This window comes from Callithrix jacchus, chromosome 10 (assembly GCF_049354715.1).
Source record: "Callithrix jacchus isolate 240 chromosome 10, calJac240_pri, whole genome shotgun sequence".
NCBI lineage: Eukaryota > Metazoa > Chordata > Mammalia > Primates > Cebidae > Callithrix > Callithrix jacchus.
Window position 1 is genome coordinate 83547233 of NC_133511.1, and position 21389 is coordinate 83568621.

A 21389-nucleotide genomic window follows, 5' to 3' on the forward strand; every position below is an offset into this window, starting at 1 on the left:
TCAACAAGGTGTGAAGCTCAGGGTCAGGCCTGTGGCAGAAGCCTGCAAACCGCCCTCTGAACTCCCTACTCAGGTGCACAATGACCCGCAGTGCGGCTCTTCCCCCTACACCTGCTCCAGGGCTGTCAGCCTCTTCTTTGCGGGGGAACAGGAGATCCATCTGGCCAAGGAGGTCACCCATGGAGGCGTGAGGTAACTCTAACACCTTCCACACGGAGCTGGCCTATCCCTGACACTGGTGGTGATGGATAGGTGAGCATCTGCTCTTCTCAAGCCCAAAGGAAATTGTTTTCTGGGGACAAACAACAATTTCCACCATCTGGGCAGAAGCACACCGGTGGGTCACTGGGTTTCTTGCCACTGGGCTTTTGAAGAATGATGATTTTTTCTTTTCCTGGAACTCTCAGACCTTGTTAGTTTCCAGACAGTAGGCTTTCCGGAAAATAGAGTTTTCCAGAGAGTTGAGAGTTTACCATGATAAATGCTTACTTTTCCCTCCCCAAATTTTACAGAATCTTCCCAAATGGATCATCCACAGTTTCTGCCTCCTCCCAGCAGATTCTAAGCACACTTTTACCCACTTCTGATGACACTGGGTCACTGCAGATGTCAGTTATCTTGCTGGGCCATCAGGGATGCTGGGGGACCACCAAAGGATTGATGACCCCTTGCTCCACGCCAAATGGCCCCAGACTGTGGTCCTTTGTGAAAACTTTCTTGCGTCTTTTCCTCACTGTTCTTTCCTTTCCTCACGTCCACTGTCTCTTCGTGTTGCTGTCAGGGGGTCTTCCTGTAATGAGACTTCTCCCTGTCCTCATATGCTGTTTCATATCCGGAAACTGGGCAACCAAGTGTCTGGGGCTGAGTGTAAAATTAATGGCCCATAGGTTTCTCCTGTGAATGAAGAGTTGGTAAATGGGTCTTGTGACTAGTTAGACACTACTTTTGTTTCTGTTTCCTGGTATTTTGCTGGGTTGAAGGTTGCCAAATTCCAGATTGGCTAGGGGCGCCTATACCAGGAGAACTGGGAAAGTGGTCAAGGCTGCTGGGCCCGGCATCTTTTCTTGCGCTCTCAGCTTTCCTCCTCTCTTGGCTTCTCTTTCCACTTGGTTCCTGCACCTGGCCAAAAAAATACAGCAGATGTTTGCTTATATTCTCACCTGTTTGGGAGGAAGGAACTTGGAGTCACTTAACTCTAAGATTTATCTCTGCCCGGGAAATTGCCATTTTAAAAAACCTTTAAAGACAAAAGAATCCGGCTCTAATTGTACACTTATAGGCACCTGGGAATTCTGGGAATTCATAGGGAGGGGATTGGGGGCCTTGGATTATGGGGTAGGGACTGGCTGTGCCTTTGGTGAAGGGAGGTGGTGTGGATATCCTGAAGCTCTGGGATGTGCCCTGCAGGATCCCACTGCCACATGTGATGGGGAGCCTGCGTCTGCAGCGGCTTGCTGGCTACATCATCGTGCGGCATCAGTCGGCCTTCACACTGGCCTGGGATGGCGCCTCGGCTGTCTATATCAAGATGAGTCCCGAGTTCCTGGGCTGGACCCATGGGCTGTGCGGGAACAACAATGCTGACCCCCAGGATGACCTGGTGACCAGCTATGGTGAGGCACAGACAGGTGGCCTCTGAGAGGTTTTGGGGAGGAGGGGAACAGGTCAGGCTGGGAGGGGTCAGAGGGGACTTGGAACAGAGCCCTGCAGTCATGGTCATGGTCATGGTATTAAAGATGCAGCAGAAGGCCAAGGGCCTCTTCCTAACAAATGTGTGTTCTTGGGCATGTTCTTAAAGTACACTCAACCTCAGGTTCCTCATCTGCAAAAATACTCATGATGGAATTCCCACTACAGTTGTGTGGGGATCTAACGGGCACTTTGCCGGTGGGATTGACCCTGCAATGTGGGGAATGGGGTGGGCAGGCAGGGAGCAAAGGGTCAGAGACAGCCAGGAAGATAATTGGCCTGGCTAAAGATACCTATGGAGGAGTGGTAGGAAGTAAGAGTGGAGCGTTCAGGGCCAAATTATGGTGGCTCTGGCTAGAAGGGTCGCAGCCCCTTTTGAGTAACTACACCATACCAAACACTTTACATGCACCACCTCAAGTAGTCCTTGCAATAATCTCACTGGGAGATTATGTTCCCTATGGCAAATATGGGGAAACTGAGGCTCAGAGAGGCACAGGAATTTGTTCAGGCTCACATACCAGTTCTCTTCCTAGCGTGTGGTGCTGCGTCAAGTTTGGAGCCATAGGGAGCTGCTAAAGGTTCCTGACCATTCTTGGCTGTTACTTCCAAACAGCTTTTTCAGGAGAATGGCTCAGTTGGGAAACCCTGATTGGGATGGGAGCTCAGGAGACTGGATTCTTCAAAACTCCTTACCCATCCCTTGACATCGACTTTCCCTCAGAGTTCTCTGTCCCTCCTGTCCACCCGACCCCACCGCTGCCCCATTGTTATGTCAGTTCCCTCCTCCAGGGAAGCTGACTGATGACGTGGCTGAGTTTGTGCACAGCTGGCAGGAGCAGGCCCCAAACCAGCTTCCAGGGCCCACAACCTCCTCCCTGCCTCGCCCACCATGCCTGCAGCAGAGCCCAGGAACCATGCAGGTCTGGACCCTGGGGAGAGACTCCCCCACCCTAGAGCCTGGCTTGCTATTCAACTCTCGGAAAGCCACTGGCTGCAGGACCCCAGGGTGGCTGGTGACCTTGGCCCCATCCCTCTCTTCTCTACCCTTTCCCTCCGGTCCAAGTTGGGGTTCTGCGTGGGGCTGTGTGTGGCTTTGCCAGCCTCTAGCCCTGGCTTCTGGCTCCTTGCTCCAGGGTGTGTATGAGAAATGTGAGGCTCTCCTGCGGCCCCCCTTTGATGCTTGCCATGCCTATGTCAGCCCTCTGCCCTTCACAGCCAGCTGCACCAGTGATCTCTGCCAGTAAGTAGGGGTGCTGTGGGCTATGGGGAACTCTCTAGTATTTGGGTGAGTGCTCAGCACATGGGCCACCAAGCTGACTGAACCCAGGTACTGCCAGATCTGCTTCCCAAGGCTTGGAAATTCTTATCCCAGCATAGGTGGGACTGAGCTGCCCCATTCAAGTGAAGTCCGGAAATGGGGCTGGACCCCATCAGGGTCATACAACAAGTTAGTGGCAATGCTGGGACTACAATCCAGGATTTGTGGCTCAAGTCTAGGGATCTGTGCACCTAGATGCCTTCCTGGGCAGCCTTGCCCAGCTGGGTGGAGAGGAGGGGGTTCCCTGAAGCTCTGGCATGCTGGTGGGCTGGTGGCACTTTGGGCTTTGTTCCAGTGTGACCCTTGGTTTCTTTGCACAGGTCAATGGGTGATGAGGCCACCTGGTGCCGGGCGCTGGCGGAGTATGCCCGGGCATGTGCCCAGGCAGGGCGGCCCCTGCAGGGCTGGAGGACCCAGCTCTGGCAATGCAGTAGGTGCAGCGCATTAGTGGGCAGGGAGGGCTTCAGGCTGTGGGTGGCATTCTCAGGCCTCAGCTCAATGTCTTGTCCTGCTCAGAATCACAGTTGTCAGAACTGTAAGCCCCGAGGTTTTGTTGCCATGTGACAGATGAAAACCCTGAGGCTCAGAGTGGGAGGGACTAGACTGGGTGATTCTCAGAGCCTCCCCTTGCAATTCCTTCTCCTTGACAATTTCCTGGGCCCCCAATGCTCCCTCTGGAACTAGAGAATTAGGAAAATCAAAGACCTCCCTCCCATCCCCACCCATGGCCTGGGGTAGGAGTTGGGTCCTGGCAGAGCTGGGGCCAGTAGCTGACAGACCATGGACTCCCTCCTTCCTAAGCTGTGCACTGCAAGGAGAAGGCCTTTACCTACAATGAGTGCATCGCCTGCTGCCCTGCCGCCTGCCAGCCCCGGGCATCCTGCGTGGACAGTGAGATCGCCTGTGTGGATGGCTGCTACTGCCCCAATGGTATGCTAGGGGCAGATGTAGGTGCCTGGCACCATCTTCATGGCTTGGCACAGATGGGCATAAAGCAGGAGTTCAGAAGATTCCTGTTTGTGGAAGGAAGGAAGGAAGGAAAGAAGGAAGGAAGGAAGGGAAAAAGGGAGGGAGGAAGGGAGGGATGGAGGGAAGAAGGAAGGGAGGGAGGGAGGGAGGGAGGAAGGGAGGGAGGGAAGAAGGAAGGAAGGAAGGGAGGGAAAGAGGGAAGAAGGAAGGAAGGGAGGGAGGGAAGAAGGAAGGAAGGGAGGGAAGAAGGAAGGGAGGGAGGGAGGGAGGGAGGGAGGGAAGAAGGAAGGAAGGGAGGGAGGGAAGAAGGAAGGAAGGGAGGGAGGGAAGAAGGAAGGGAGGGAGGGGAAAAGGGAGAAAGGAAGAAGGAGGGAGGGAGTGAGGGAGGAAGGAAGGAAGAAACAACAATTAACAAATAAATGAATCAGAATGGTTTAAGGGAAGTGAGGGTGGGGACAGAATGGCAGCCTCTTGAGAGATTCATCAGGACATTTGATTTCATAGGGGTATTTAAGTTAATCAGGACTGCACTTCTTGTGTGTATCATGAGAACAGGTCATCACTTACATAAACACATACATTTGTTTAAGCATGCACCCAGGTGTGGGGACTTTATCCTGTTGTTTTTCAGTGTATAAATTTGCAGCACATCTATAATGTGCAACTCACTTGGCTAGGATGATGGCCGAGATAAAAACATAAAGATACAGGCATTGACTTTGGGGATCAGAATCTGGTTTCAGGGATGTGACACTCATATGACCAGTCTAAGGTATGGTGAGGTGAAGACCAGCTCAGGAGTTCAGATGAGAAAAAATACGGGAATTCAGAAGGGGGAGAGGTTGTCAGGGAAGTCATTCCTGGAGGAGGCGGTGCCTGGTGCCTAAGCTGCTTTAGATGTGGTCACAGGCTTTTGAGAGGTGGTGAGGAGAAGCTCACGTGCAGGTTGGAGGTGGGGTTGTGGGCAGTTCTCTGAGCAAAGGTCTAGAGATGGGATTCTTTCACCAGAAGGTGTTCACTTCTGGCTGAGCCAAGGGTTTAGAGAGGAGAAAGTTTGGAAGTGAGTTAAGCGGTGAAAGAAGTTAGATAAGGGGATCTTTATCGCAGGCCCAGGAGCCACGAATGGTTTGTGAACAGGGGCAGAGGTGAGTTAAGCCCTTTGCTGTCATTGTAGGGCTCATCTTCGAGGATGGGGACTGTGTGGCACCAGCTGAGTGTCCCTGTGAGTTTCACGGGACTATGTACCCACCTGGCTCTGTGGTGAAGGAAGACTGCAATGCTTGGTCTGTGTCTGCTGCCGGGAAGCAGGGTGTGGGGCATGGCTGCTGAGGCTTTCCACGAGGGCTGTCCCTCTGGGGTCTAGGGGCTCTCACTCAGTACCTTTGAGTCCCAGGGAAATCTCATTAGCTCCAATCCATGGGGAGAATCTCTACCACCTATTTTAGAGATGGGTGACTGAGTGCTGGGAACAGGCGCACTGTGGGCCCTGCAGTTTCCCAGCATCTAGCCCCAGCCTGGAGGGGTGACCCCTTGCCTCCTTGGTCTCTGTGTTTTAGCACATGCACCGCGGGCAAGTGGGTGTGCAGCACAGCCGTCTGCCCAGGTATGTCTGACTTCCATCTTGCACTAGACTCCCTTCCACCAGTCTGATAGGTTTGGGATGAGGAACCTCTGGGGGCCAGGCCTGCTGCAGGTGGGGGTGTCACTCAGTTCCCTTGGCTAAGTCTGGGCCCCTTTCTTTCCTCAGAACCACTTTGCCTGATTAAGGGATGGCTCCAGCCCCTGCCAGGAAGGGTTTTCCATGGGTTCTGTATATCTAAGGACCTTCCTGAGTTAGGTAGGGGGACTTGGACTGAGCCTGGTTCTCAAGGGCAGGCCCTGGTCTCCCCTCCAAGGGAGACTCCCAGGGCAAGGCTGTGCCTCTCTTCAAAGAGTTCTCTGGGCACAGGCCTATGTCTCCCACTGCCCAGGGCTCTCAGAGGGCAGGCCTCATTCCTTACACTGCTCTGATTCTTGAGGGTGGGGTGCTGTGTCCTGCTCATGCTTGGAGCTTGCAGGGCAGAGTTCCCCTGGGGTAGCTCCCGTGGGTCAGTGGCCTTTCTCTGCCTCTCAGCTGAGTGCTCAGTGACTGGTGACATTCACTTCACAACCTTCGATGGCCGCCGGTACACGTTCCCCGCCACATGTCAGTACATCCTGGCCAAGAGCCGCTCCTCGGGCACCTTCACCGTGACATTGCAGAATGCCCCGTGTGGCCTGGTAAGAGCTGGGATTCCCAAGCCCCATCCACCCAGCTACCCCTGTCTCCTGCCCCCAAGAGAGACTGGGACTCAGGGCAGGGCTCTGGTCTTCCCATGGCCCCCACCTGCTGCCTCTTCTCTCTGGGCAGAGCCAGGGGCAGAAGACTGGCTTCCGGCCCCAGCACCTCTGCTGACTGAGAGTTATTTCCCTTTCCTGGGCCTCAGTGGGCTTTGGATTTTGTTTTTAGATTTTACTACCTAAAATTTATATATATATATATATAGATAGATAGATAGATATATATATACACACACACACACACACACACCACACGTATATTTATATAAATGTATATATAATATATAAATATACAATATGTAGTAAAATTTAAATCTATATATAATTTTTATATATCTATATATAATAAATATACATAAATATATAAAATATATAGTAAAATTTCAATCTCTCTATATATAAATATAAATATATATATGAAAGTATAACACTGGTGCCTACTTTTAAACCAATTAATTTCTGAAACAAATCTCTTGCAGAATACATAGTGGCAAACAGTTTAAAGAAATGTAGTGACTATCTACAAAAAGTTAGTTTGATTGCTGGTTTCCTCCCATACTTTATGTGTCTTCACACATGAAGAAAATTAAAATTTTAAAACATTTTATATTCCACAATTTTTACAAAAGGACACTGTCGTCTACTGCTTTTTTTTTTTTTTTTTTGAGATGGAGTCTTGCTCTGTTGCCCAGGCTGGAGTGGAATGGCACGATGTTGGCTCACTACAACCTCCGCTCCCAGGTTCAAGCTATTCTCTTGCCTCAACCTCCCGAGTAGCTAGGATTACAGGCATGCATCACCACGCCTGGCTAATTTTTGTATTTTTAGTAGAAATGGGGTTTCACCATGTTGGTCGGGATGGTCTCGAACTCCTGACCTCATGACCTCATGATTTGACTTCCTTGGCCTCCCAAAGTGCTGGGATTATAGGCGTGAGCCACTGCGCCCAGCCTGCTATGGTCCTCATAAAGGACTTGACTTAAAATTTCAAATAAAAAAGAATTCAGCTTCTAGGATAACTCTGTGTCTTTTAAGAGCATTTTTATATAGAACAATTTGAACAGCATGCAAACAACTTCTTTTGTTGTTGCATACCTGTATTAGGAAAATTACACCCATTTTACAGAAAAATCCCAAAATATTTACTGCAATAAACTCAAAACAGTGTTAGAAAGACCAGTGTGAATGGCATACAGAAATCTCTTCCTTATAAATTTTTAACTGGAATTCCTGATCATGGAGTGGGCCTCTGTGTTTAAAAAAAAAATCTCTAAAATTGGTTTAATTCAACTTTATCTTCTCTGTTTCATTGGATTGCACCTTCAACATTCGTCCCTCTCTTCCTTCCTTCTTTCATTCCATCTTTTTGTCCTTCCTTTTGCAAACATTGAATACCTATTTGTGCCAGAAGCTGAGCTGGGTGGAGACTGGGATGAATTAGAGGTGGCTCCGCCTTCCTGGGCCCTATAGTTTGGTGGGCAAGGCAGACAAGTGAACCTGTTGTAACTTGGCTTCAGCAGCTGTGAGAACATGGAGGGCACAGGGTGGATCTCCACGGGGGAACTTCTTCTTCTTGTTTTACTTGGGCTCTGGGTGGCAGGAGTGTGAAGTGGATCAGGAAAGACTTCCTGGAGGACATGACCCTTGAGCTGTGTCAGTCACCTGTGAGCATAACTGAGAAAATGGCCAACGTGCAAGTCTGGGGTAGATGGGGGTCTGTTTGCCTCTCAGAGGTGACTCTGCTGTCCCTGGGCTGATCATGCTCAGCCAGTCCTGGAAGCTCCAGTCTGGGCTGTGCCCAAGCTCCTCCCCGCACATCAGAGCAGGAGCTCACACCCACACCCAGGGCAGCTGCCCCCCAGTCCTGCCTCCCTGCTGGCCTTGCTCCAGCCCCCAGCACTGAGGGCCCTGAGAGTGGGCAGGCATCAGGTGAAGGTGTCACTCCATGACCCTGGGGACACAGGCTGAACTGTGGATGAGGCAGAGGACTGGATTTTCTTCTCCTTTTGGCCTGAGGGTCCCCTTCCCTTCTTTCTGCTAGAGCATGGCCTGGCCCTGCCTTGGCTGCTTTCTGAGTCAGGAAATGGCTCTTTCTCAAAAGTGGAGTCATTTCTATAACATTCTGAGGATGGCAAAAGACAGACAGGACACACAGACACAGCCCAGCTGCTCCTTCCCACTCACAGAATTCTGAGGGCTATTGGGCCTCAGGGTTGCTTACTGAGCATCCCCCCCACATTTTTTTTTCTGTCACCCAGGCTGGAGTAAAGTGGCACAATCTCAGCTCACTGCAACCTCAACCTCCCAGGCTCAGTTGATCTTCCCACCTCAGCCTCCAGAGTAGATCCTAAAGAGACATGATGACTGTATGTAATCTGGTATCCTGGATTATATGTAATCTTGTACCACAGGCACATGCCATCTGGCTGTTTTTGTTTTTTTTTTGTAAGAGATGGGGGTTCATAATGTTGCCCAAACTGGTCTCGAACTCCTGGGCTCATGTGATTCACTTGCTTCAGCCTCCCAATGTTGAGATTATAGGTGTGAGCCACCACAGCAGGCCATATTCTCTCTGGGCAGAGTCAGGGGCAGAAGACTGGTTTCCAGCCAAAGAGAAGAGAGAAGGTTGCAGAAGGTTGCCAGGTCCCTGATAGGCGGTGGGCCAGCCTTGGCCTGAGGCAGCCCTCTTCTTTGCAGGACAGTGCCTCTTGACAGCAGGTTCTTTTTATCTTGGGCCAGCTCTCCTCCTTGGAACTTCACCCACATCATGGACCCATGGAGGGCCAGCCCTGTGCCAGCTGGGCATGGTGAGGTTACACAGAGGGATCAGACCCTGATCCAGGCTCCTGTGGCCTGTAGGGAGGTCAGCATGTCCTCAGAGAGCTTCCACACAAGCTGCAACATGATCAGTGCCATCACAGGGAGTTCTGTGAAGGAAGAAATAGTCCTACAGGTCAGAAAAAAGGGATCAGGGAAAACCTCATGACAGAGATGGCATTTGGGCTGAGTGGACTAAAAAGGGAGCCTAAAAAGAAATCAGGTATGCAGGGGTAAGGAGAGGGAGGGAGGGCACTCCAAGGGCTGATTAGATCATATGAGAAAAGCAACGAGGTCGGAATATTCCAGTATCCATTAAAGCAGATGCAGAAGGACTTGGCAACTGACTGACTGGTAAAGTTGGGAGTGTGTGGGAGAGAAGTCAAAGATGAAGCTGTGGCTGCAATCCTGGGTGACCAGCACGGAGTGGGGCAGGACATTAACAGAGAGGATGCTAATGACAGTGATACAATGTTTGCACCGTGCTTTGAACTTTGACTAATTACTTTGTAAATAACATCTAATTTAAGTCTCAACATACCCCGTGTGGTAGTTATCATTCTCCCTGTTTTAAGTATGATGAGACAGGTCTGCAGAGGCTTGGGGCATTCCTGACGATCCACAGCCAGCAGGAGGCAGAGCTGAGCCCAACCTAGGGTGGATGTTATTGCAGCGTCTTAATACATCCACCCAGAATCTGTGTAGTGTTTGCAGTCCTCAAAGTGTTTTTTAAAGCAGACTTTATTTTTTAGAACATCTTTATCTTTCCAGAATAATTGCAAAGACAGTACCAGAGTTCCTGTCTATCCTACACCCACTTTCCCCTGACATCTTACATTAGTATGATACATACGTTAAAAGTAACGAACTGATGTTAATAATCATTAGCCAAAGTCCATACCTTATTTAGATTTCTATAGTTTTTACCTAATGTCATTTTTCTGATCCAGGGTACCAGATTACATACAGTCATCGTGTCTCCTTAGGCTCTTCATGGATGCTGCAGTTTCTCAGATTTCCCTTGTTTATGATGACCTGGACAGTTTGAGGAGTGCTGGTCAGGTGTTTTGGAGAATGCCCCTCTATTGGAATATGTCTGATTTTTTTCCCTCATGGTTAGTTAGACTGGGGTTATGTTTTTTGGGAGGAAGAACACAGAGGTAAAGTGCCATGTTAATCACATCTTATCCATGGTACATACTATGAACATGGCTTATCACTGTTGATTCTGACCTTGGTCATCTGGTGGAGGTAGTGTTTTTCAGGTTTCTCCACTGTAAACTTACTCCTTTCCCCCTTTTCCACACTGTTTTTTTTTGGAAGGAAGTCACTATGTGCAGCCCACACTTACAGAGTGGGAAGTTATGCTCCCCCTCCTTGAAGGCAGAGAATCTACATAAATTATTTAGATTTTTTCTACCAGGGAGATTTGTCTCTTTTCTCCCATTTACTTATTTATATCAGCATACACTCATGGCTATTTATTTTCTACTTTGAGTTATAATCCACTACATCTTTATGTTCTTACTTGAATTCTTCCAGCTTTGGGCACCAGGAGATCTTTCAATTGACTCCTTGTCCCTTTGACATTGTGTGTGTATATGGTGGTGGTGGTGGGGCCTGAGTGTGTGTGGTGTGTGTTCACGTTTTTACTTTCTGGGTCTATTAGATGCACCAGGCTTATCTTGTATCATTCCTGTCCCAGTCCTAGTATCATCCTGTTCTCCAAAAATATTCCCAGGCTCTCCTGGTTCCTTTTATTGGACAATGGCATTAGAATCAAGATCTGGGTATGAGATGTGCTCATTGCTACTGGGGTATGACTTCTTTTAGGCCTTCTCAGCTAACGGAGAAAGAAGTACCATCATTACCTGTGGGGTATTGGTTCCAGCACCCCACTTTCCACAGATACCAAAATCCACAGGTGCTCAAATCCCTTATGTAACATGGTATAGAGTATTTCCATATAACCTATGCACATCCTCCTGTATACTTTAAATCATCTCTAGATTACTTGTAATACCTAATACAATGTCAATGCTAATATAAGTAGTTGTCATGCTATATTGTTTAGGGAATAATGGTAAGAAAAGTCTATACATGTACAGTACAGACACAAGCATCCATATTTTTTTCCAAATGTTTTCAATCCATGGTTGGTTGAATCCATGGATGCAGCACCCCGGATATGGAGAGCTGACTGTATCTGCATAACCATGTTTATCTTTGTATATATGCATAGGTATAAATGTTTTTCAGTATAGCCATCTGTATCTATATGCTAACCATGACTTCATACTAATTGGACTTCATGGTCCAATTCTAATCCATACCACATGGATCATTCTAGCTTCTTCCTCTTGCTTATCTGTAAACATTCACTCTAACAGTAAGAAACCTGGCCTTCACCATACACCATCCATTTACCTAACTGTTCAATTCCAGTATACATGTATATTCCTATTAGTGCATACCTCTATAGGAAATAACTTTATCAACTAGAGTACAGTTTTTGTGCACAGCTCCTTCTGCCTTTAGTCTTATAAATTCCACTTATTTCAAAGTCACGATGTCAACACCTTTCCTCCCACTCTCTTAGCTAAGATTGTTTCATAGGTTTGTAATGCAGTTATATTTTTTAATTGTTGTCTACACTTCATGCTGATATCCCCTTCTACATGATTTTTAGAATTTGCTTACATCAAGTTTCACTCTTACTGAAGTTCTGTGGGTTTTTGGAGATAAACACAACCTCCAAAATATTTTATGCACATTAAAAAATCTGTACCCAACTGGGTAGGACTGTGAAAATGCAAGTGTTGTATCTGTTTTGCAGAGGAGAGAACTGAGCTCTGGAGAATTTAAGTGACTCCTTTAAGGTCACATAGCTTTCAGCTACAGTAGGATTTGAACCTGAGACTTTTGACTAAAAGGTGTGGGCTTTATTTCCACACAGGTCGCATGTCCAGAGGGGACTAGAGGATGAGTGGGTTGAACAAATAATACGATGTTTTAGACACACTGATTTTGAGCTGTTTCAGGGATTTTCTGTCTCCCTGGGCAGGAACTCAGAAGGATGATTGTGGCTTGTTGCACAGTGTCTTTCTTTAAAGTTTTAAGCCCTGATCGTTCTGTCACTTCACTGTGTCACTCTCCTGGTTCACTTTCTCTGGTTGGCTGTTGGACTTAGGATAAAGTCTAAAAATATTTTAAGGCTCTGCCTAAGCTGGCCTTTACGTACCTCTTGAACCTTCTAAAAAATTATTTTTATTTTTATTTTTTGTAGAGATGGGGTCTCTCTATGTTGAACAGGCTGGTCTCGAATGCCTGGGTTCAAGCAATCCTCCCGCCTCAGCCTCCTAAAGGGCTGGGGTTACAGGCATGAGCCACTGTGCCCAGCCTTGACCCTCATCTTAAACGACTTTGCCTGATGGGTTCTGCTCCCTCTTGTCTTCTTTATGCCCTTGCATGCATTAAACGACTTCCTGCATTAGAGATTTTGTACAAGTTGTTCCTGTTGCCTGGATGTCTCCTTCTTCCTCTTCTCTCTTTGCCCAGCTAGCTTCCATGCATTCTTCAGATTTCAACTCAAATATCACCTTTCTATGTGCCTTGGTTTTCTACTCGGCAAAGTGGGCATGTTAGTAATACTTTGTTAATTAGATGGCTATGAGAGTTAGGTGAATGAACATATACAAAGATATCTGAACAGCACTGAACATAGTAACTCCATGTGAAAGTTAGCTGTTGGTTATAATTTCATAATATTGTGGTATTATTATGGGTTTTATTATTGTTATGATAATTTTATGTTACTGTCATTCCCTAGGAAGGCCTTTCCTACCTCTGCAGACTAAGTCTGGTTCCTTCATATGCTTTTCTAGCACTCAACACCTGCTAACAGCACTGATCACAATTATAATTGAATAATCAACGTTGTTAATTGCTTATTTAATGTCTGTGTCCCACATAAGTATATAATTTCCATGAGGACAGAAACCTCGTCTTATCACTGAATTCATAAAGTCTGATACAGTATGCCTTGCACATAGTTGGTGCTCAGTTAAGTGTTTAAGTGAATGGTTGTGTGGATGTTTTCCTGTGGAGGGAGTTATGGAAGGGGCCCAATGTGTCGCCATTTTAGAGGTGGAGAATCTGAGGCCCAGAGAATATTACCTCATTTTCTGACTGCTTGTCAGTGGAGTGTTATATAACACATGAAATGAGTTATATAAACACCCATAAAGGGATGAAATTAAAGTTCCGGATTGTGATGAGGTGGGGGAGGCCAGTGTTTCTGAGGCCAGACTCTGGGCCATCTGGGTTCCATCTCTTCTCTGTGTCTTTAGATAACCTGAGAGTTGACCATCATTTTTATTAGTGTTATCCTCATTCTGCTACTAACCTTCTCCAATCTGAGCCTCTGCCTGCTCATTCCCAGAGAATGAGGATAACATTTGGTTGGATGATCCCTGATATCCTTGGGGTTCTGTCTGTCATTCTGATGCAACTGTCCCTCAAACTGGGCTGGGGTCTTTGTCCCTAGAGGGCTCTGTTGAAACAAGCAGGATGGACAAACCAACGATCTCTTCCCTATTGACCTTTCTGTCTCTCCAGAACCAAGATGGAGCCTGTGTCCAGTCAGTGTCAGTGATTCTGCATCAGGACCCTCGGAGGCAGGTGACCCTGACCCAGGCAGGGGATGTCCTTCTGTTTGACCAGTACAAGATCATCCCGCCATACACAGATGGTACGGTTGGGTGGACAACAGATGTAGTTGGGAACTGAGGGTTTGGACCTCTTTTCCCAGGCTTCTCTGGCTAAAAGCACTGCTACACTGGCAAAAACTCATATTCTAGTACTGGGTAGATCAGGGTAGGGGACACTTTGGTTACAAAAATGTAGACTCCAAAAATGTGTCCTTGTCCCACTTCAACAGGACAATGGGCTTCCTAGCAGTGCAGTGGCTTCTCCTAACATGAGCATAAGCATGGATATTTCCCATCCTGACTCTCATAATTTATTAACTACTTGTTATACTCTCTGATTCCACAAGGAACTTATGTGTAGCTCATAAGAAACACATCTAACAAAAATGGCAAAACGAGTAAGAAATAAAAACCTAGCTCCAGAAAGAAAGAAAAACAACAACAGTAGCTCAAGGTTGAAAGGAGTGGGAATGCACTGGGTGTCAAAAGGCTGCAGAAATAAATATAAACCATAAAGGGTATAAAATGTTCTACAATAAAATCTAAAATTTAAATTTGTTACACTTGAGTCTAAAATTGTATCATGAGCTTCCATAATAAAACTGTGTTGTGGCCACTGTGAAGAGAATGGGTAGTTACAGAATCCTCCTTCTGCTAGAAGAGGAAACGTGTACCAGTTCCTTAGTGGGAGCAAAGCTTTAATTGGCACTTGATGCTAAAAAAAATTTCTCAGCCCAGGCCGCCGTGGGATGTCATCCCTGGGTCCCGATTTCATCACTGAACAGGGTTTCCTCAAGCCTCCCCAAACCAGCTTCATGGCAGGCACGGCTTCCGTGTGGGGGTCTGAGCAGGCCCGGCAGGTGGCAGTGGTGGGCGGGGTGTGTACTGGCTGCCCTCCCACTCTCCCCCTTCGAATTCTGTGCCCAGATGCCTTTGAGATCCGTAGGCTGTCCTCCGTGTTCCTGCGGGTGAGGACGAATGTGGGTGTGCGTGTGCTCTACGACCATGAGGGACTGCGGCTGTACCTGCAGGTGGACCAGCGATGGGTGGAGGACACCGTGGGCCTCTGCGGCACCTTCAATGGCAACACGCAGGACGACTTCCTGTACGTAGGCCTGCGCCGGAAGCGGAAAAGGAGGGGAAATGGGCCCCTTGGTGGGGGAATCTAGAGGTACTGCCTAAATATGCCTTTCCCGTGGGCCTTCACTATTTATTGCTTTACATTTAAATTTAAGTATGTTTCTTTAAAGCAGCAGTTTACAGTCCTCTGTGTGCGGAAGACTCATCTGGGGAGCTGGTTAAACGACTGACTCCTAAGTCCTGCTCCTCAAGATTTAGGGTGGACTCAGGAATCCTATTTTTGATAAGCACCTCTAAGATTCCAGTATGGGAGGTCTGTGGACCATACCTTGAGAAATGCTGTTTAGAATGTGATCTTAAAACCCGGGACCTCGGGCTGACTTTGATTTGGCTCATGGTTTTGTTTAATTGAGGTGGACACTTTAGGTGAGTGTAAGCTCCTAGTGAGCCAAAGACACAAACATTCCCACTTTCTAACCCACCAGGTCAGTCTAACCCATGTACCTTTCCTACCTGGTACTTGAAGGCTCTTCAGTTTGCACCCCATGAGCCTCCCAATATTCAGGGAAAGGCTGTTTTCTGTGAGCTGGCATATTTGGGCACAGACATAGATTAGGAACTTGGCAAGGTTCCTAGAAAGGGGAACAAAGTATTGATCTTAAAGGCTGGAGATTCTGGCCAGTCCTTCGAGTTACATGCATTAGTGGATGCAGAAGGAAACAGGGGAGGCATTCTTTAACCAAAAAAGAGAACTCAGATTTGCTGGAAAGAACAAGAACGAGATAAAGCTCAGAACTTTTCAATGCATATACATTTAAAACTGTGACATTCTACTATGTCTTGCCTGGTAGGGCTGATGTTAGGGTAGCTGGCCAAATAGTAGGGACAGACCCTGGTTTAGTGTGTAAGCTGTTTGCCACTCTACTAAATGTGACTTCTGGGTAGGAATATTGCCCTACATAATATGAGTGCTGTCGTTGCCCTGGAACAATATGGGGACATGATGGGTGCCAGGCAGAACCTGCCCCCCATAGAGACCACGACCTCCTTTCGTTCAGCACCTATGGCTGTGTTTGGTGACTCTTGGAAACTTGTCATGTCTAGGAAACACGCTCATCCCCCTTCCTCCCTTCACTGCTCCTTGTGTGACAGTTTCCTACTGAGACAGCCAAAGGGAAGCCAAGGAGTTTTCAGGAACTGCCCATGGAGAAGGGAGGAGGGAAAAAGTCTTACCCCTATAGGGTTCTCTTCATGATGTCCCTGTTTCTTTTCTGACCCGAAGAGCTGGGGGTGGGGAATGAAGTGGGCAGTGTATGATCGTAGCCCATTTTGAGCCCTTTTGTTAAATGGTGTGTGTGTGTGCGCGCGCGTGTGTGTGTGTACATGTGTACCTCCATAACTCTATGTGTTTGAATGTGGCTGTGTGGACCACCTTGGCTGTCTGGCATATATTTGTGCTCTGTATGTGTGTGTATGTTGAGGGTGTCTGCATATACATGTTATAGGTTTGGGTGAGTACACATGCTCCTCTGAGTGTGTGTGTATGGATGTGTAGATTATGACTGTGTGTGTGTAAATGAGCAAGTAGATGCTGACCTGGATCTGTGCTATTTGTGTCCCTGGGTCCACATGGGCAAGTGTGTGAATATGGCTATAACATGGCTGCAGGTCCCCAGTGGGTGTACCTGAGAGCACCCCACAGCTCTTTGGCAATTCCTGGAAAACTCTTTCTGCTTGCTCCCCGCTGGTCCCTGGCTCCCCACTCGACCCCTGTGATGTACACCTGCAAGCCGGTGAGTTGGCAGGGGAAGGGGAGAGGCATGGGCGAGTGGGGTTGGGAGGACTGCTTCTTCGAGAGATATGTAAAGGGAACTCAGGTCAGGAGGGTGCTGGCCAAATTTGTAGGAGTGCTAAGAAAAGGAGGAGCAGCAGGGGAATGGGGAGGAGAGACAGTGAGGTCCAGGCAGGCAGGAAGCCTCGTAGTCTTTCACTATCATGTAAACACACACACCTTTATATTGGCTTCTCCATCTTAGGGCAAAAAGCTGAAGTCAGCTCTGTGACCCCACCAGGCCCCACCCTCTCTGCCCATGTCCCCTACTACTCCTATGCCCTCTGCTGTGCCGCAGCCACCCTGGCCTCCTTGTTGTTCTTTCTACACAGTCAGGACTGCTCTCCTCTCCACGCCTTTGCACCTGCAGTTGCCTCTCCTGGAATGCTCTTTCTGCAGACACACACATTCCTCAGTTCCTCGTTTCTTTCAGATTTTTGCTCAGACATCACCCCCTTGCTGAGGCCTTCCTGACTGCCTGAATTCAAATTGCCGTTGCCCCTCCTGCTTGGCCTTGCACTCCCCATGCTGCTTCTTAGCTTACTCTCGCTCCTTAGCTTCTCCACTTTTGAAGTTGCTATGTGAATTTTTTAGTGATGGTCTCCTTGAACCAGAATGTAAGCTCCAGGGATTTTCATCAAGCTGCATATTCACACCCAGATGTACTAAACCACACCCATACCTTCCCAGCCAGCTGTGCACTGAGGTAGCTGCCTACATCCATACTGTGCACACACACACACACACACACACACACACTCCCCTGAGCCATGGGGAGGGAGGGAGACTGAGTCCTGGGACACCGGGCAGACTGCCCCCTGACCACCTGGCTCCTGTTCTTCCTGCCCCAGCTTCCTACTCAGTGCAGGCCTGCAGTGTGCTCACTGGGGAGCTGTTTGCACCCTGCTCTGCGTTCCTGAGCCCTGTGCCCTACTTTGAGCAGTGCCGCAGGGATGCCTGCCGCTGTGGGCAGCCCTGCCTATGTGCCACGCTGGCCCACTACGCCTACCTGTGCCAACGCCATGGGCTCCCTGTTGACTTCCGCACCCGCCTGCCAGCCTGCGGTGAGTGCCTATCCATGTGGGACTGGGCTGGAGGAGCTGCTGCAGCTGAGTGTCCCCTGCCCCCTCTCCACCGGGATACCCTCCAGTCTCCTCCAGCCTGACTTGCACCCATAACCTGCTTCTCCTCCTGTGCCCTCCACCTCTGCCAATGGTCCCCATCCCCTCGGTCACTCAGGCATAACACCTGGGATGTGTGACTCAGGACTGCTTCTGTTACCCTTGCTTCCACTCCATCTCAAGTCCTGTCAGTCCTGCTAATCCCAAATTCACCCACTCCATCAGAGCCACTTTGCATTGCACCTTTCTAAAGACCACCGGCTGTTGCCCTGGGGTTTGAGTACACACATGACTTCAAGTCGTGAGCCAGCCCCTACCCATCCCTACCCTGACCCTAGGCTATGCTCCTTCCCATGTCTTTGTCACCTCTATGTCCCCAGCTCTAGCACAAGGCCTGACTCTCAGTGAGCTTTTGGCAAATGTTGGTTGAATAAATGAAAAAGGCCCTGTACTGGGAGTCAGGAGGCCTGAGCTCTTTTCCAGCCCTGCAGGTAACTTGCTGTGTGTCCCCAAGCAGGGCCCTGATGCTCTCTGAACCAGAGTACCCAAAGGGGATTGGACAGGACCACTGGTTCTTAACCCTGGCTGCATATTAGAGTTACCATAGGAACTTTCAAAAGATTCACGCATCTGGACCACATCGAGTGTCAACTAAGGCAACAGATCTGGCAGTGAGGCCCATGCATCAGCATTTTCAGAGGCTCCCCAGGTGGCTTTGATGTGTAGCCTGGGTTGAGAACAGCTGAACTGGATTTCACAGTGTGTAGGAGACTCTGTGGGCAGTGGGACGGTGGCCACACTGGCTGGTCTCGAACTCCTGACCTCAAGTGATCCGCCTGCCTCAGCCTCCTGAAGTGCTGGGATTACAGGCATAAGCCACTCTGATTTCTTGAGTTTTGACATGTAAAAAGCTGCACAGCAAAGATCTCAGTCAGGTAAAGGCCCCAAAGGACAGTGGTAGGCACCGTGGTGCATCCAAGCGAAAACACTACTTAAACTAGAAATAAGTGCAGCGGCATTGCAGAATACAAGATCAGTATTCAAACTTCAATGGTATTTTAATAACAGCCTGAACTTGGCAGAAGAGCCCACCCAATGATTTGCCATTCCGGTGTATTGGTAGGCAGTGGCACTCTGAAGTCAGACCCGGGTTCAAATTCCACCTCTGACTTTGACCTGCTGTGTGACCTTGGGCAAATGTCTTAACTTCTCTGGATCTCCATTCTCCTCATAGATTGACAGCCCCACTCCACACAACTGTGGGGGTGAGGGAAACGAAGCATGACCTCCCTTCTCACTGCAGCACTGTCCTGTGAGGCCACCAAGGAGTATAGCCCCTGCGTGGCCCTGTGTGGACAAACCTGCCAGGACCTGGCCAGCCCTGAGGCCTGTGGGGTTGATGGTGGCGACAACCTGAGCAGGGACGAGTGTGTGGAGGGCTGTGCCTGCCCACCAGACACCTATCTGGACACCCAGGCTGACCTCTGTGTCCCCCGGTGAGTGGGCCAGTTTGACCTGTGGGTTGGGTGGGCTGGTGAGGCCAAAGATCTCCATGGCATCTGAGACTGGAGAACCTGGCTGGGCCTCTCATGTCCCTGCTTCCCCGCACAGTTGCAGGCCAGACCTCGGTGGGTAATGTGAGTGGGCTCCCTCCTTGGGGCCTCCCTCCCTGATCTTTCCTCAGCCTTGGCCTTCGGGGCATTCCAGCAGCTTCCTCACAAGACAGAACAACCCCACAGAGCCCAAGGGCACTCTCTCCTCACTCCCCTCTCCTTCCACAGCATTTATTGACTTTCTAATGTGTTCCAGACATTTCTAGGCCTTGGGAATTCAGCAACAAACAAACCAGAGTTCTGCCATCATGGGGCTCACATTCTAGGGTGGCAAGACAGACAGACATATGAACAGACACTTAATGGACAGGTGGAGCAAGAGCTGTTGAGCCAAGTAAGGTAGAGTGAGAGTAGGGAGGCCCGTTCCTAGTGCGTTACTTGAGGTCAGCCTGGAAGGCAAGGCCTTTCTGCTGCGGTGAGGTCTGAGCAGAGACCTGAGGGAGTGAGGGAGGGGGCTCCAGGAAGAAGGGGTGGCCCAAGGTTCAGCTTGTTCTCAGTGTGGCTGGAGGGCAGAGCAGGAGGAGGAGAGGGGGAGGCGGTGACCCCATATGATTCTGAGGTGACTGGCAAGGTCCTTGGTCCCCTCCAAGCCTCTATTTCTCTGTCTATAAAATAATACACATTTTATTGGTGGTTTTCAAATAGCAGGCCTCTTGAGGGTAAATAGGAATCACTCACAGGCCTTCCCAAACTGCAGAATCCTCCCTTGAGATCCAGATGTGTGCCTGGCAGCTCCCACCCCGTATGCTGAGTGTTGCCATCGGAGGGTGTCTGTGTGGCTTACCAGGGAGAGTAGGCAGTTGCTGATCAGCACTGGGGCTGGAGGAGTTCCGGCATCCCATCCATGACTCACTGCTCTGCTCCAAGACCGGCACGTGCCTGTAATGGGCAGGTTCTGTGAGAGCTGTGTGAGGAGGAAACAAAGGCCTTGCCCTTAGATGACCTGCAGAAAAGAAGGAAGACAGCACAAGAATCCCTACCTTACAGAATCCCTGCAAAGAATCGATGAGATAATGAATGCAGAGGGCCTGGCTGGGTGTCCCTGGCCAGAATTCAGTGTACTTAACAACCAGTGCAGCACAGACGCTGAGCAATTGGAATGAATGCTGGGCGTGAGTGACCAGGACACCTGCACCAGGCTGCAGCACCGACTTAATATCTGCCCCATTCCTGACTTGGCGTGGGCACAGGAGCCATACTCCTGTTCGTTCTGCCCCTCCCTTCCTCGGTCCAAATGAGGCTGGCTGCAGGAGAGTATGGACACCAGTAGCTGTCCTTGTCTAAGCTTGGTGCATGGCTCTGAATCTGGGACCCAGCCCTGACCTGTGTCCCTGGTGCCAGGCAAGCTTTTCTGCTCGCTGGAGATGTGTCACATGTCACCATAGATGCCATTATTTTTCTCTGTGTCCTTATGCCCCTGGTTGGCTGAGGGTCCTTGTCCTTGGCAGTCCCTGCTTCAGCTCCTGAGCCTGCTTACCTTTCTCTGCTCCTGCTTTTTATAGGAACCAGTGCTCCTGCCACTTCCAGGGAGTGGACTATCCCCCCGGAGACAGCGACATCCCATCCCTGGGCCACTGGTGAGCTCCGTAGGTAGCAGCCTTCTTGCCCTCTCTTTAAAGGGAGGCTGCTGACTGAAGACAGTGTAGCTGAGTGGAACTTTCTGTGAAGGGACACCCAATCCTGCTCTGTGCAGGGAGGGGACAGTGAGTGAGAATGTCTGTCTGAACTCTGCAGTGACCCGAGGGTGGTGTCATGGGGTGTCTGGGTCCTGCAGTGATTGGGCCGACTAACCCTGGGGCCTCTCTCTCTCTGCAGCCACTGCAAAGATGGAATCATGAGCTGTGATAGCAGAGCTCCAGGTAAGGGTGACTGGAGGGTGGAGCCTTTCTAGGGGCTCCCCATGGTACGAGAGTAGGGAGT

The 21389-nt window shown here is 49.3% G+C and overlaps 1 protein-coding gene across 1 annotated transcript in view; it reads left to right on the forward strand.

The window, feature by feature from the left end:
• Nucleotides 1-21389, forward strand: part of OTOG (otogelin) — a 104983-nt gene that overhangs the window by 8535 nt on the left and 75059 nt on the right. Inside the window, exons 7-22 of the mRNA XM_017977939.4 lie at nucleotides 74-192; nucleotides 1408-1613; nucleotides 2482-2612; nucleotides 2826-2932; nucleotides 3331-3440; nucleotides 3812-3940; nucleotides 5154-5262; nucleotides 5536-5582; nucleotides 6093-6238; nucleotides 13733-13865; nucleotides 14752-14929; nucleotides 16573-16697; nucleotides 17587-17799; nucleotides 19160-19352; nucleotides 20972-21046; nucleotides 21285-21328. Coding sequence (XP_017833428.4) covers nucleotides 74-192; nucleotides 1408-1613; nucleotides 2482-2612; nucleotides 2826-2932; nucleotides 3331-3440; nucleotides 3812-3940; nucleotides 5154-5262; nucleotides 5536-5582; nucleotides 6093-6238; nucleotides 13733-13865; nucleotides 14752-14929; nucleotides 16573-16697; nucleotides 17587-17799; nucleotides 19160-19352; nucleotides 20972-21046; nucleotides 21285-21328 — 2065 coding nt within the window. The remainder of the gene's footprint in view (nucleotides 1-73; nucleotides 193-1407; nucleotides 1614-2481; nucleotides 2613-2825; nucleotides 2933-3330; nucleotides 3441-3811; nucleotides 3941-5153; nucleotides 5263-5535; nucleotides 5583-6092; nucleotides 6239-13732; nucleotides 13866-14751; nucleotides 14930-16572; nucleotides 16698-17586; nucleotides 17800-19159; nucleotides 19353-20971; nucleotides 21047-21284; nucleotides 21329-21389) is intronic.